At 37.8% G+C, this 17213-nt stretch overlaps 1 protein-coding gene across 1 annotated transcript; it reads right to left on the reverse strand.

The window, feature by feature from the left end:
• Positions 1–206: 206 nt before the first annotated feature.
• On the reverse strand, positions 207–14824 carry GMFB (glia maturation factor beta). The gene is made up of 7 exons (XM_040641850.1): positions 14757–14824; positions 10018–10114; positions 8122–8171; positions 7434–7483; positions 6623–6705; positions 5553–5626; positions 207–3919 (listed from the first exon to the last, which is right to left on the reverse strand). Exons 1-7 carry the CDS (start codon positions 14757–14759, stop codon positions 3848–3850), a joined length of 429 nt encoding a protein of 142 aa, XP_040497784.1. The 5' UTR covers positions 14760–14824; the 3' UTR covers positions 207–3847.
• Positions 14825–17213: the final 2389 nt, after the last annotated feature.

Raw genomic sequence — 17213 nt, forward strand, 5'->3', positions numbered from 1 at the left:
TTGAGGAATTTTTATAATCTTGTTACATTCTCCCTCACCCAATCCTATCTTTGCCAAGTGATTCCTGTTTATTTTGCCTCTCAGTTTTTCCAGAGAAAATAAACTGCTGAATCCGTGTGGCTCACGCAAAGGCCACAATTGAGCCAGGCAGGTAACAGTAACTCCAAAAAGGGAGAGGAGGTGAGAAAAAAATGAAAAGCCAGAAGTCCTTTCATGTTAACATTTTATTTAAACCAGTACAAGCACCATGCTTAACAGAAGACTGTCCAAAGTAAACATGCAGAGTATGAACTAGCAGAGCCTGAAATCACAGCTTAAGAAGTTGGGCCAGTTGTTGAGTTTGTTAAATGAGGACAGGGAACTGTTAAAATTCACAAGACTAAACCATTACTGTTTCAAGCCTCCTGAATGAGATTCTGTTGGACCATCTAGATAAGCGGGAACTGCCCTGGCAAGTTAGTGATCTCAAACAACATTCAAGTAATATATGTGTATGAATTATATTCCAAAAAGCAAGAAAACACAGTTTCTATCACAACCTTAACACAGTTGTTTCGAATATTACAGGAACATGGTCACTGATTTGAAATGTCAAATGGCACAACAAGAAACAAATTTCTCAAGAATATTCAACTTGGGACCAGTGGTGTTAAGTGGCCTAAGAATATTTACATTCTTCCAGAAATACAAAATAAGATTTGTCCAGAAATGTTTGAGACACTTCTTCACATAAGTTGTAAAGGCTCAAATTCTATAGATTCCAGTATTATCAGTATATTGAACAAACTGGGAAAGCAACCATACTAAGAATATTTGAATTGATAGAATACAAGTTACTCTCTACTTCCACCGAATATCAGCATTTAAACTCTTATGAAAATATCTATTCATCACTAGTCCACGTTATGGATTAATGACATTGCTCAGGTCTTAAAGTAGTCCAAACATTTTTTAAAGTATACCTTCCTTACTATCTATATAGGTGGGTAATAAAGACAGCCAAATTTAATTTGGCAATAAACTCCTCTAAATGGAATTTTTTAGTTAAAAGTGTCAGACCAGGATACAGTTTATGGCTACCTTTGACTCCTGAAAATAGGAGATAAAAGGGGAGAGAAAAGTGCTGACAGACATTTTGCTACAAAGATGATTTAGTAATGATAATAAAAAATTAAGCAACACCCTCTTAAACAAGAGTATGTTTAACTGCACTAGGCATATGGTAAACTTTTTAGAAATAAGACAAGTTGAACATTTATTTTAGAAGTCAATTAAACAAAAACAATCTAACAACCTTTCTCCTAACATGACTGCTTCAATACCAAAACAAAGTGAAGACTATTCAAAACCCTGACATTTGGGGATTTCAGCATAGTAACCTGAGAACAGTTTTCTTCATATGTCATTTATGTTGCCACAAAAACCATACTAAAAACATGCTAGGATTACTAGTTGGCTCTATTGTGACAACATTAGATGCTATGCAGAACGTATCCAAGGCCAACAATTTCAAAACGAATGCTGACTTAGAAGACCATGAAGGAGGTTCCCAGGAAAAAAGCTGATGCCAAAAGGGAAAGATTAAGATATGAATGGGAATGGCTGCACCAGAAAGCTATGGAATGTAAAGACTGGAATTATCCAATCTGGAGTTACTATTTCAGAGAAGGCAGAAAAAGAGAGCAAACTGAACTTATACTTGAAAAGAACAGTGCAAAATTTGATTACTGGAAGGGAAATTTATATAAAAGTCTGAGAACACTCTAGAGCATAGGATTTGTAAATCTCCCAATAGGACAGAGGGAGTCGAAACATGTTCTCCTGATTCCCCAATCGTAATCTATTGTCTTGCAAGATACATGTTATTGATAAGGAGTCAAACAAGCTCAAAAAAGCATGATTTATCACAGCTCTTTGTCCCTGTTAGAGAACAGGGGAACTAAGTTCTGTTTATGGAAGTCAGTGTCATCTGACAATATGAAGGACTTTCAAATTTAAAAACAAAACAAAACAAAACATGCAAGACAAAATAAGGAACCTCATTAAAAAATACATTCTTGCAGCACTAGTTTCTCTTATTGCTGCAAACATGGTGACATGAAATCGCATTTCCTTCATTTAAAAACATTAAAAACACTCCGTGTTCACTTGGGTTATATTTGCATTTCCGTAGAATTATAAGCATTATTCTCCAATATCAAAATAGCTGTTTAAAGAATTTGTAAACTTCCTGGGTGAAGTTCTCTCTCTCTCTCTCTGGAAATTGGAATAAAGAATCCTTCCCATTCATTAACCAAAATAAATGCCCACTTCTAGCACTTCCTCATCTCCAACTAACTTCCTATTGCTTCCTGTTTTTTAAATTAGTGAAGCCAAACAGTGTTGGCAACAGAAGATTTAATATCATGAAAATTCCAACTATCTTTACCTCTTTATTAGTGTTGGCACAGAAACCTCAAAAAAATGCAAAGAATATATAAATGAAAAATATGCCAACATAAAATAATGCCTTTCTAGTTTTGAAATGACTAAGATATTCTTAATATAAGAATTTGCTCACCAAATTTGGTTAGTCTTTACAGTATCAAGACCTTTTGTCAAATTAATGTTAAACAGTTACTTATATGTTGTTCTTAAAGTACACTATAAATTAGAATCCTTGCTTTATGCCAAGGATGCCAACAAGACAGATATCCAGTTCAGAATATCTTCTGACGTTTAGGATATAAGATGCAATTTCTATTAATATGTTAACGTTATTAACTCTGGCCAAGGTTTTAAGATAAGTAATTTTTCCTATGGCACAAAGGTAATCATCATAAATACACCCCAAATTATAACTCTCGACTGCCATATATTCACCAATGCAAGCAGATAGTTGGAATTTTTAAAAATATGAAGTTGATTTTATTACAAATTTCAGATACACACATTAGAAAATTGTTTTACTTGGACCCTTTACAAAAGTATTAATTTCACCAAATCTGGAATACTGGCAGTGTAAAAGTCTTAAACTAACCTTAAAGCTAACAAATCAAAGGCACAGTATTAACACATTTAAAATAACTTGTGTTCACAGGACAACATTAAGAGGTGCTTTATAAATAAAGTGTTATTAACCTAGATCCAAAACTATCTAGCTATGACACAACCAGGAATGAAGCCCTTGATTAGTTCCAGCTTATCAATTTCCAAGACTAAGATGCTACTTTCTGTAAGGAGAAAACATAATAGTCATAACTACTATAAAATCTAACTCCCAGACCTTAAGAATGAATGACTGATGAACAAAGTTTCTGGACTTGATTAAAAAGATACAGGAAACCAAAAAAGGTATGGAATTGATGACAAGTATACTTGTAATGCAGCTTACACTAAATTATTTTTCATGGCTCTAAATTGGGTCATTCAAGTCTTTTACCCCAAATTAATTTTAAAGATTTGACAAGTGATAATATGCTATTTTCATATATAAACTGCTAATATCCAGTATTTGTCAAAAGGAGGCAACTGTTGTCTATCACAATCTAATACCCACTTTCCAATGGTGTCTGTAAATAGTAACAAATTCTGAACCGTAAGTTATAGAAATTAGTCACAAGAGTGCAAAAAGTCCCTGGAAAGAAGTAGTCCACCTAACAATTACAAATATAAGGAAACACTTTACAAAGTTTCATTACTATGAAGATGATTTCCCCTTTGTTCAAACTTTGAACAAATGAAGAATTTTTCTTTACTGCAGGAAACAAACTGTAAGTAACAGTGCATTTTTAGGCATAAGTATTTATGTCTGGTTCCAGTATGGTCAGGTTAATACATAAATACTTTAGAAACACAGAAGTTCACATTAGTGGAAAAATCCAAGTTTCTCACGTAACCATTCTTCAGTCAGGTCTTCAGTATTTCTTATTTCAAATACCTTAAGAAAGAAACCTTAGGTCATACTTTGACACTCTTAAAAAAAAAATCAGACACATTGTATATGTGAATATTACATACCAAATTCTCCTTCCTTTCATTCATGTTGGTCATGACGTATCTTTGTAAATTAGATATACCTTTACTTTTTTTAAATGCTAAGTACTGAGTTACCAAAGCTTAGCAATCAAGATGGCATAAAACCAGAACTCTCTTAAAACCTACGAATATTCTAAAAGAATCTACGAACCTACGAATCAAATCTACGAATATTCTAAAAGGACAGTTCTGTTACATCTTACCCACTAGAAGAGATACCCCCAGGTACACACAACTGAAATCAATCTAGTTAGTTAGGAAGTGGAGAACATATGCTGGTCTTCCATAGTTGGAGGAAATACGAGCTGTAGATTGTTTTGAAAAGGATGGACTACAGGTCCACAGCCACAAACCTCTGCAAGAATCTGTACACGCAGGCCCAGTAAGTATAACGGCTATCCAGAAACAACGTAACAGAGCAGAAAGGATGGGATTGAGGCCAATGTGGGTTTGAATCCTGGCTCTGTCACTAAGCAACCCGGGGCAAGTCTTTCATCTTCTGAACCTCAGTTCTCCCATCTATAGAATAGGAATATCACCATCAACCTCACAGGGTTGTGGTCAGGATTCAATGTGATTATCTGTTACTAGTAACTTATAAATTGTAATGCCTTAATTCCAGCACTTGATGGTGTGCTGTGGGATTAGAATGGAAATGAGGCTGTTAACAGAGCTCCCTCCTAGTCACCCAACCCTCTTAGAGCAACTCCAGGGTGTTCCTATACAAATGAGAAAAAGTAGTGTCTGTAAGTTGGTGGTGTCAATGACAATCACATGAGCTAAAGGGAAAAGGCAGAGGGCACTTAAAGACATCTCCTAGATTGATGGTTAAGCACCTAAGGGGAAAACACTGATGCTGTCCTTAAAACCTGAAAGGAAATGTTATTTAATATAGTTTTAGTGAATAATATTCCATTTCAAAACCTTAAAAGTATATACTTTTTCAACTCAAACTGTATAATACGTGGAAGTTAAATAAAGTTTGAGAGTTTACCATTTAACTTCAACAATGCCATAAAACAATGGGGACATGTTAAATCTTAAGTAAAGTGTCCCATATAAAACAGAATGATCTAGCTTAATAAAGCTAGTAAGTATTCTTAACAATTTCAGACTTGGGAACAAGACACAGTTAACTGCATAATATGGAATTCCTGCACAGAAGTTGGTTCATTTAGCCTATGGTAAAGAGCTCTGAGAAGCTTCAATGCTTTCTTTTATCTACTAGAAACTACATTGTGGAAGATGAAAAACTTTCAATGGATTGAATAGTGGCAGTGGATTTTCTAAAGCTGCCTATATTTTAAATGTGATTTCTTCTAATCAACTTATAATTTACATTCAAAAAAACACACTTTGATTAAAGACTCCTATCATTCTATTTCCAAACAGTAAAACTCTCTAAAATGTACTGCTCTGTTATATATAACTTTTACCTGCATAAAAAAAACTTAACTCTTCTGATGACTTTAGCTAATGCTCTAATAGTGTGGGAAAAATATTGTCTCAACAAGCAAGTAAAACACAGATACCACCTTGGTTAGTTCAGCTGTTTGGACTAGCTTATTCTTACTCCCAGCATACATCATCTGTTGTTCAGGCTTACACCCTGGAAAAGAGATTAGTATAGAAACGAGACTTAGATTTTGAAAAAGTGACGGGTTTTCGTTTTTTACTTCTAAAATGACATTTTTAGGATTTTCTTATCCAACAGGTTTACAAAAAACTTCAGTCCAACTGTGAATGGGTGTATTTCAAGAGTCTTACACTGCATACTGCCTACATGAAGCCACAGCTAAATGACAAACAAGTCCCTGGGGTCGATAAAAATAAATATGGCTAGATCTCTGTGTATCTTCTAGAACTCTGTAAATACTTAAGAACTTTTCAGTGCAATCTTAATTTTGACATCGGATATCAAGATCAATTTTATGGATGCCTCATATATAAAGGTTTGGGGATGGGGATGGATCAGTGTGGGGTGATCTGCCCTGAAAAAAAGTTACAGGCTGCTTACATATAAAGTTAAAAAGGTACTGCAGTTATTTTAAGTGCTAAATAAATAATACAAATAATAAAGTTTAGAGAAGATTCAGGGAGTTTACGGTGGGCTTAAATGGTAGTGGTACTGGGAGTTCTGATGGTAATGGATATATCCTAAATAACAATAAGCCACTTCAATATCCAATGTAAGCTATTCTGGGACGATTCTTAAGGTTACAGGAACATTATCAAGTACTATTTTAAAGATAAACACAAATAAATATCATGATAATACATGAAGTTCACGTACTCATACACAAAACCTAAAAAGAAAATGTACGTTGGTGTTTTAAAATGTCACTACATATCAAATTCCATAAAATGCATGTATGATTTGACCAAACACTTACACTTCTAGAAATTTATCCTAAGAAAACAAGCAAGTTCTCAGAAAGGACGCTTTATAGCAACTCCTTTCTAGGGATGAATTCATGTGCACATATATACCTCTATTTAAGTTATTCAACACTTTACATCTTTAAAAGAAGCATAAAATGTCTCCTATAAAAATGGTTTAATTAGATCAAAACCAAATATGCACTATTTAAAGAAATTCACTCACCAACAGGACTGGAGAAAATAAAGCACAGAGGATATGAAACTCTTCCATCATCATGTTGGTATTTATAACTATACACAATGAAGGTTTTTCTCAAGTTAAAGAAACTAAAATTACTGCTATATTTGACTCAAGTACTTACCAACAAAGTTCTGAAAGAAAATACACACCTGGGGAGCTAGTGAGTGGTAAATTTCTGTCCTCTCCATTTGAGCCATACCTTTATTATCATTATCTTTCCACAAAAGTATACATGAGCCCCAAAGATAAGGTATAAAAACATATAAGCTCTCAAAAATAAACTTATTAAAAGTAAATGGATACAGTATGGATTTTTTTCTCTTCCTAAATTTTTACCTGTAAACACATAATAATAAAAGGAATTTTTTAAAAAGGAAATAATTCATCCCACTAGTATGTCAGCTTCCCATTTTTCTCAGTCCACGATGGGCATACATGTTTTGATTTTGATCATGGTGTAGGAGAAATTTTTGTAAAATACAGGGCTTTTAAAAATTGAAAAAAAAAAAAAAAAAACGGGGGCGCCTGGGTAGCGCAGTCGTTAAGGGTCTGCCTTTGGCTCAGGGCGTGATCCTGGCGTTCCGGGATCGAGTCCCACATCAGGCTCCTCCGCTGGGAGCCTGCTTCTTCCTCTCCCTCTCCCCTGCTGTGTTCCCTCTCTCACTGGCTGTCTCTCTGTCACATAAATAAATAAAATCTTTAAAAAAAAAAAAAATTGAAAAACACCAACTTCATAATAAAATTCTGACCACAAAAGAAAACACATCTTTTTAAAGCACTAAGAAAAGGATATCGAGGTTGTCGTTCGGGCAGTTCATCTTTAAGTTCATCCGGGGAAATGCCCTGGCACCATGAAGAAAAACAACTTTTAAGCATTTTCTGACCCATAAATCCTTAAGAGATATACCAAGCACGCATTCTACTAACAGACAGAAATTCATAACCATATAACACAACATAAAATCTTATGTTACTAAATTGTATATCACCTGAATTACTAAACCCTCAAACTACTGAATGCCCACTCAGTTTAGTTCCATTGATTAACAAAATAGTCGTGGCTCATGTTCCAGTTCAGGAAAAACTGAGTAAGATAATAAGCCACCCCTCAAAGGAAACATCAATGTCTAATTTAGGGTGAAAAAAGCGAATTTCTTTCCGGTCTAAATTAGTTACTTAATTTGACAAACTAAATGCTTAGGTCATAGCATTTTAGTTTTGCATTATCGGCCAAGCAATTTAGAAGTTACACTGGACATGTAGCCTTAACTTCTACCACTTATTACACTGGATTTCAGTAATGTTTTAAAGAAGGTGATTCAGTTAGCAAGACACTGTGCTACATAATAATTAGCACATGCTTTTCATGCATAATGAGCGTGTACTTAGACTCATTTTAAAAGTACATGTAACTAACATAGCATCTTTTAGGCAATAATAATTGCTTAACTATAGAAATGTACTTAGCTGTTGAAACAAACCTCAAGCTCTTCATCCAGTACCACCAGGCGTTTATCCTTATCAATTTTCACTAAAATAAAAATATAGTATAAGTAAACTGTGATTTTTTTTTTAATGTAAACTGTGATTCTAATGTGACCTTGATCTACCCAACCCACAGGGTCTCAGCCCTTTTCTTCTGGCATCTAAAATTAAAACATTAGGGACGCCTGGGTGGCTCAGTCGGTTAAGCATCTGCCTTCAGCTCAGGTATGATCTCAGGGTCCTGGAATCAAGTCCCGCATCCGGCTCCCTGCTCAGCAGGGAGCCTGCTTCTCCCTCTGCTCCTTGCCCCTTGCTTGTGCGCTCTCTCTCTCTGACAAATAAATAAATAAAATCTTAAAAAAAATAAAAATAAAATAAAAATTAAATTAAATTAAAACATTATGAAACAAACATAAAACTCATTTGCAGTTTAGTTTATGGTCTGTTAGCTAGCTGTGCTTTTCAAGCAGTCAGCATTTAAAGGCTTTTACCCACAATCCCCATCACATAACTTGCTTATTTAGAATTTTATGTCAACTCCTTACATTTTCCACGTATCCGAAGAATTGTGTAACTCATATGCAACTTTCTACATAATAAGGTCCGAAAGGGTGACTGTAAATGAGATTGGTCTATGTAACATGGTTAGAACTCCAAGGGAAAAGCAGACCAGGGGTTAAGATAGAACCACCACCACCAATTCCCAGCTTCTCCAGAGTCAAGATTTCATAGTGCAATAGATTATTATGAGATAGCAGAAAACCAACTGGCAGTGATATCTATATTTAAATATATGTAACATAATCCAAAGCCAAACTGAAATATGTTTAGATAATCTATGCCTTTATTCTTTTCCATTACTCTGAAAAGTTGGCCATTTTTGGTTTTACACTAATTTCATAGTAAATTCTGTAAGATATGGTAAGATCTCATACAGCTTTACCTTTTGCAGCACAATGGAACAGATACGAATTTTCACTTTTAAGAACTGTATGCCTATGTTGTAGTATTTATTTGTAATTGAACCAAAGCTCATTACAAGTTGTCACTACCTCGTTAATTCACATCTGCCAGATGCCTCTCTGTGAAGCACAGTCTATAGAGATCTATACTGTGACCCACCTGCCCTTCCTTCATCTTTCTAAGTCATCACCCACATATTAAATATTATTTAAGAATATAAAAGAAATCTGAATAACATCAGATAAGTTCACAGTGGAAGAAGTCATAGGCAAATCATTCTTTCCATTGTCAGAAGTCAGTGACGCTTAAAAGTACTCTCCATGAAACTGGGGTTCAAGTCTAGAATTGAAATAAGGTCCCAAATCACTGTGAAGACAATGCTGAACACTTTACCATTTTAGGTGCAGGGAAAGGTTTCTGGCTGAGATTGAATGACCGGTCAATTTTTAGTCTCCTGAGAAGTTAAAGGATGGAGCTGGATGGGTCACTACAATGACCAGGTGGCTAAGATCATCTTCTCCAGAGCTGTACAGGCAGCTGAGGAGGGAGGCAGGACACTCCACCTCTGTTCTAGGGTAACAGCTGTTACTTGTTTTTTAAAGTGATCTAAAAGCAAGGGGAAGGGACACCTGGGTGGCTCAGGTCATGATCTCAGGGTTCTGGGATGGAGTCTGTCCTATACCCCCACCCCTCGGTCAGCAGGGACCCTGCTTCTCTCTCTGCCTGCCACTTCCCCTGCTTCTGCACACATGCTCTCTCTCTGACAAATAAATAAATAAATAACATCTTTAAAATAAATAAATAAAAGTAAGGGGGAAGATTAAAACAGAAGGAGGCAAATTATTTCCTAACGGCCCAGTTTATTCAATGTAGCTATAAGATAAAAATCAACAAAGACCATGGAACTGAGGCAATCACATTTAGCTTACTTATAATGGCAGCATTATTCGTTTCTTTGCGAAAACGAAACTTTCTCAGCTTTTCCACTAAATCTTCAGCGACATCACAAACCACCAAAGACTCACTCTAGAAAAGAAAAAAAATCATGTATAAAATGTCATGACTTCAATATGTGGACGTGTTAAAGTTATAAAACTTAATACCTTTAAAAACATACAATGACATCTATAAACGTCACGTCACAATTATGTGAGTTAACATGAAACACATGAATATTTAAAGAGCTTTTAAATCTACCAACCTTTGTATCTAAGTTAATTATACACATTTGTTCACATAGACTATATATATATATATATATATGGGCTACACTTTAACTTTCTCTTTGGCTAATAAGTATCTTAAAGAACTATCTAAACTAATGTGCTACTTCATCAGAACCGGAGAGGAGGAGAAGAATATAGGAAATTCAAGGATCGCTGTCTGCTGTCAGAAAGTCTAACATTTTTGCACTATGCAGGAAAGTAATCTTTATTAGAATTAATAAGACCTTAGTACATTTTTATGTCTCACAACTCTGAAAAAATACAAATCAAGTATGAAAGATAAACCACAAGAGTAAAGACCAGTAACATTTTATATCTTAATGAAATGACAATGGGAATTTTAAAAAAGAAGTTATCGGGGCGCCTGGGTGGCTCAGCTATTAAGCGTCTGCCTTCGGCTCAGGTCATGATCCCAGGGTCCTGGGATCGAGCCCCACATTGGGCTCCCTGCTCGGCGGGAAACCTGCTTCTCTCTCTCACACTCCCCTTGCTTGTGTTCCCTCTCTCGCTGTCTCTCCCGCTCTGTCAAATAAATACATAAAATCTTTTAAAAAAATAAAAAAATAAACATAAAAATAAAAAAAGAAGTTACTAAGAATTATGAAAGTGAGATGCCTGGCTGGCTCAGTCTGTAGAGCATATAACTCTTGATCTTGGGGTCATGAGTTCAAGACCCGCACTGGGTGCAGAGATTACTTAAAAAAAAAAGAATTATGAAAGCAAAACCAGATGGAACAAATACAAAAACTAAAAGAACCTTTTATAAATTATGAAAAAATGTACGAGATTCTTCTCCAGAAATGTGGCAAGGAAATAACCAAAGGACTCTTCTCTTAGTAATGCAAATGTATTACTGATTGCAAACACAAGCATGGAAATGGTTATTTTTCCCTTTTTTTTTTAATGTGTAAAACTTTGAACACGTACTAAAGGAGGGAATAGTATAGTGGAACCCTATGCACCTATAGTTCAGCTTCAAACATTATTAACACACAGCCAATCTTATTACATCAACACTCTCAATACTGCCCAACGGACTGTCACACAGCAAAGGCCTGAAGTCATTTCAACTGTGAATATTTTAGTATGTCTCATTAAAATGACAGTTTGTGCCATTAAGAATATAAGGACAATAACATTATCTTACCTGAAAAAACTAACAATAATTCCAGTCTCAAATAATCAAACAATTCAAATTCCCCTCAATGTTTTTTGTTTTGTTTTCCCTGTTGTTGGTTTGATAGACTCAGGTACCAAATAAGGTCCACATGCTTTGATCTTTTCATACATAAGGTCCCCCCCTCCTTCAAGAGAATTAGAACAGTTCTGAGACCAATGCTAAATACACATTTCTCATAATAACCCAAAAAGATTAAGGTTTTCAATTTTAAGTTAAAACATAAATTTAATAAAAGCCTGCTTTGACCCCATGTTGGGTAAATGAGAGTGTAAGTTAAAGCAGGAAATAGCTGTCAATTTTAAATTGTCCTTTAAATTCAGAACACTGCTAATATGTAAGGTATGATATACCATAGGATATGCTATTTACAATTAGAAAGGACATCCCACCAATAAGTATTATCCAATGAATAAGGCTCCTGTAGGAGTCAGGTATATGCGTCCTATTAGTTCTCCTTAGAGAAAGAGATGCTAAGACAGTCATATGGAGTTTCCTGAAGGTAGTATTCAATCCTAGTTTATTTTTTTCTATCTTTCAAGAAAGGTAGAGTCAAAAAACTAGAATTTTCATTTTCTATTCAACAAAGGTAGAAACCATTAGTGAAACTAATAAATATTTTAGATTCCTCTTTAGGCAAAGACCAATTTATCACAAAAGTCTTATCTTCCAGCTCTGATACTCAGAGCTGCTTGTGCAATCCTGACATTCTAAGGACCAGGAACCAAGTGAAAAACATGCTGTGATTTAATTTATATAGCCTTTTGGGGGGCATTTTCACCCCTCCCAATACCATAATAAGGTCAAAAATTCCTTCCTACAAGAAAAGGGACCCAGGTTCAGTCAATTCTAATTGCTTACAGTTAGTAGAAGGATTTACGAATGAGTGTAACACCCTGCAAACAACTCCACCTGGGTAAATATTAACACACAGTTAAGTGGAGTGTTGAGCTCAAGTGTTCACTTACTGGTTTATCCATGTAAGGAACATTTAATGAGTGTAAGCACTGTGCTAAGTGCTAGGGATACAATCCTATAAAATAAATAAATAATATGGGCCTGCCCTCAGGAAGCTTCTAATATAGTCTAGTAGAGAACACACTTATAGAGAACAGACCTACATCAAAAGGAACAGGTAAGAAAACATACTTGTTTGCACCTGTGATAAGAACTAGACAGGAGAGACACAGCTGCTGTAAGAACTTAGGACTAGGGAAGAACACCATGGTCACAATAGGTCTGCCTGAAAAAGGTATTTGAAGGACCAAAACTGCCTATGCAAAGACCCTTTGAGTAAAGGGATCATGGCACATCTAAGTTAATGAAAGGCCACTGTGACTCAAGCACAAGCAGGAACATGGTATAACAGAAGGTTGGGTAGGGGCTGGACCACACAGGGCACAGCAGGTCATGCTTTGGTCTTTATCCTATGAGCAAAGGGAAGCCACTAAAGTGTTTTAAGCAGAGTGATGATGGGAAACGTGACCAGATTTGCATGCAGGAAACAGGCAGAGTGCCAAGAAGAATAGAGCAAGGCTAGTTAGTTGGCAAGCTTAGTACAAGGGAGAGATGAAAAGTAGCTTAGGCTGATGAAGATCAAAGAGAAGTAGGGAAATACTGCTAGTAACAGTTAACATGTATTAAACACTATGACAGAAACACGGTGCTATGTCCTTTACATACATCTCCCCTCATACTCAAAACAATCCCTTAGGATGAGTTTTTCTTATCCCCATTTTGCAAGAAACTAAGGCTTAGAGAGGTTGTTTCTTCCCCAAAGTTACACAACTAGTGAAGCCTGATCTCTAGCCACTCTCAACCACTACAAAGGCGGTAGTGACAAATTGGGTCTTAGAGGTGTGAGTTAGGAAAAAGGGTTCCAGATGACCCCAAAGCTTCTCACTTCGTGTTAACAGACTAAATGATACCTTTCACGGAGTTAAGAACCTGAGGAAGAACAGGTTTGCAGGGAAAAAGCATGAGTTCTATTTTGGACAAATTGAGGTGGCCTTAAGGCACCCAAGTGGGGAAAAGCTCCTAGAGGATAACTAAATAGTGGAATATACAGATCTGGACTGGATCTCAGAAGCAAGTGTAATAAAAATTCACAAGTCATCTCCTTACAGGCAGGAGGTAACTGAAGCGATGAGTGTTAAGAAAGGATGGAGAAAGTATACAGAATGGAAAACAAAGCATTAGATTGGAGCCTAGGACTCCTACATGTGATATCCAGGTAAGGAGAATAGTCTGCATGGGACACAAATGGGCCAACAGGAAAAGCAGGAGAAAAAACAGAACCCAAGGGAAAGGCATGTAGGAAGAGAAGCTTCAAAAAGGAGAGTAGTCAACTGCGTGGAATGCAGATGAAAAGTCAGGAAAGATGAGAATTGAAGGCAGTCCCTTGGTTCTGGTGACCATGACAAGATCTATTCGAGGGAGGTGGGTTGAGAAATGAGTGGGAGGTCAGAGATAGGACAGTGGGGGATTGTGTTTTGTTTCTAATTAAAGAAAAGAGTATATTTAAACACCCGATAGGAAAGATCCAGAAAATTCTTGTTAGGCAATTTACTTAATTCTTCACTTTATTTTTGAGCGAGGCGTTCAACTCATTCGAGTATGGAAGCCAAAGCCCCGAGAACAAACTAAAGCTTTTGACGGTCACTTTAAGGCTAAGGACCAAAACCTTAGGCCAAAAAGACTTCCAACTGCCGTAACTGGAAGAAAGCAAGAATACGGAAAAATCTTTAGAGGCAGGCTGGGGAAGGAGGAGGCAAAAGCTAAAGGCGAGGCCGCAAGAATGGAATCTGAAATTTCGAGCTCTCCCTGGAAAGGCCGCCAGGCGGAAGGTGCTCAGCGCCTGTCTGCCCCCTCAGGCCTGGCCCGGGTCCTGGCAAAGAAACCGGCGTTTGGGGCAGCCCTTCGCTGGGCCAGAACGCCGGCCCCTCCGACCCTGCAGTTCAGGAGCTGGAAGCCTCCATCCAGAAAGACCGAGAGAGAATGACCCAGCCGTACTGGCCGCACCCCAGTCCCTGGATCCACTGGGCGGATCGACCCCAGGGCCGCTTCGAGGATGCTGCCCTTAAGCGGGTTGGCAGCGGCGGCGGGGGGAGGCCAAGTCCCTGGCTGTGGGCACGCGCCAGCAGCCGGGACGGAAGCGGCCGCCGACCCACCCCGGGCGCTGCCCGCCGAGCCCGGCTCTGGCAAACGAGAGAGCCCGGCTGGCTGGCCCAGCCCTCCGGCCCCCGCCCTCCCGGCGGCAACTCACCATTTTCCTTCCGGCCGTCAGCGGCTCCTCGCCTTCCCTCGGGCCCCTTTAAGAATGGCACGGCTGCCGCCTCCCTTCCTGCCCCGGCGCCTGGCAGAGTCGCCCCCACCCATCAACGCGACCGGGGCGGGCCGGCACGTGACGGCGGACGGCGGGAGGCGCGGCTCAAAATTAGTCGAATCGCGAGCGCCTGCTGGCTCCTGTTCCTTTTAGGAAAGAAGGTTCTGCCCGTTTGAGAATGGGGCCATCTTGCAGAAATGCACTCTTAACATTCAAGCCCGTTCTTGCTCCTTTTTAACTTTACTCTGAGAGCATTTCATAGTGATATGATTAAGTCCATCATTTCAATGGCAAATATGTGCGTTGACCACGGTCTACCTTCCAAATGCAACTCTCCACTTTATTTTTGAGCGTGGAGTTCAACCCATTGGAGAAGTGAAACCAAAGCACCCAAGTCCCTCAAATGTCCCTCAAACCTAGGCACGCCTGCCTTTCCTCCCACCCTCTCTGAGCCCCCACACCCCCACCGCGGATCCCCACGACTTCCCAGGACTTGATGAATACATTCCTTTTCTCAATGGTGTTTATTTATTGAAGTATGAATGATGACTGCTATCTATATGGGTGTTACGAACTACTGCCTAAGGACACTTCTAGAAGTTTCTGTAGGCGGTGCAGACTTACTGGAGCAAGCTAATTTTTGAATGTGGTGAGGAAAGTAGTTTGGAAGAAGTAAAGTTTGAACTCTAGAATTCATACAGTTGCTTTCAATAAAGAAACTTCCTGGGGTAGGATATCATGGTGTTTACCGCGTAGTGCTAGCCTGGTGCCTGGTCCACAATAGGTGCTCAGTTAATATTTGCAGAATGAGTAAAAGAACCAAAGAAAAAGATAATTCCAGAACGTGCTCCCACTGCCGTTGTTCTTCATTAGTATTAAACTGAATTATTGGAATTTTTATTTTTTTAAAGATTTTTATTTATTTGAGAGAGAGAGAGCTGAAGTGCGCGACGGATGGGTGTAGGGAGGAGGGGTAGAGGGGGAGGAAGAGGAACGAGCAGACATCCCTTCTGAGGACCCTGTGATCCTGATCTGAGCTGAAATCAGGATTCCGTTGCTCAAGGACTGAAACACCAGGTGCCCCCCTGAATTATTAAAATTTTTAAAGTTTGTATTAATGTTTAAATTTAATGAATTGTTAGCATGTTAATAAATAACATTAAGTCAGGGTTCAAAATACAGAAACTAATTTGACACAATACCCACATTTGCGCAAAAATTAGAAAAATAAAAGTATTAGCTATAAGAAATTCCACAGCTCAACTACATTCTCATAGTGATCTGCCCCCATAAAACTTTTTACTATGAGAAGGGGACTGTTAAGTTTGACCGATAGTACCATGTAATAAACGATGGAAGAGAAAATGATGTTAGTGGTCCATGAGCTTATATTTGACTTTAACATAGATTCTCCCCCCAACCCTCACTTTTTCCTGATCTCCTCTCTCCACCTATAGGAGGAATTGGAGGAAAAGGTGAAAAAATTAACATTAAGCTACATGACATCACACCTGATAAAGGGCAAATCCAATCCATTGTGGTTTTTCCCCCCTTTCATTCCATTTTTTTTTTCTTTAATGTTTCCCAAGTGTTATTGGCAATGAAATGGGCTGGCCTTATATTACACAGAAGAGAGGTTGGACTGGGTATACTGACAAGATAAGAACACTGGTGAAAATGTGATTTATTTTATTTTATGGGCAGTAAAAAATTAATGTAGACTATATACAGAAGCTTCAAACTCAGTCCTTAGAACATGTTTTACACACACACAAAAAATATTATAGCTATTTTAAATGGGGTTTGGAAATGCCATCTGGCTTGGGTTATTCATGGAGCGGGGGCGGGGGGGTGGCGGCACAAAGTTCTGGAAGGTTTTCCAAAACTTTCTGCCTGACTAACCTGTATAAAAAAGTCAAGAACCTATCAATACTACGCTGTATTGAAGTCACTGAAATGTGTTTTATCCCTGGGAAGCATTTGACATGAAGACAAGATCAGGGTCAATAGTAAAGAAGTATTCTAAGTAAAAATTGATGGAAGATCAGAGCTAGAATAATCTTTTCTGGCCTGAATTTCTTCTAAGTCTTTTTTTCTCTATAACACACCCTTGCTATAGTGCATTTGTATTATTTATATATTCCCACCTGTTTACTCCACCAATAAATATTTACTGAGGGCCCATTATCCAAAACAGATTAAAAATCCCCACCATCCTGGAACTAACATTCTAATAGGGAGGACGAGGTAACAGACAATAAGAATAATAAATTAGTAAACAATATTGTATGTTAGAAGGTGATTAGTGGGGGCGGGGATACGAAAAGAGAGATTGGGAGTGCAGGGGTGAGGGATTTGTGATTTTAAATTGGGTAGTAGTCCTAGTCTCATTACGAA

Source organism: Ursus maritimus, unplaced genomic scaffold (assembly GCF_017311325.1).
Source record: "Ursus maritimus isolate PB19 unplaced genomic scaffold, ASM1731132v1 scaffold_25, whole genome shotgun sequence".
Lineage (NCBI taxonomy): Eukaryota > Metazoa > Chordata > Mammalia > Carnivora > Ursidae > Ursus > Ursus maritimus.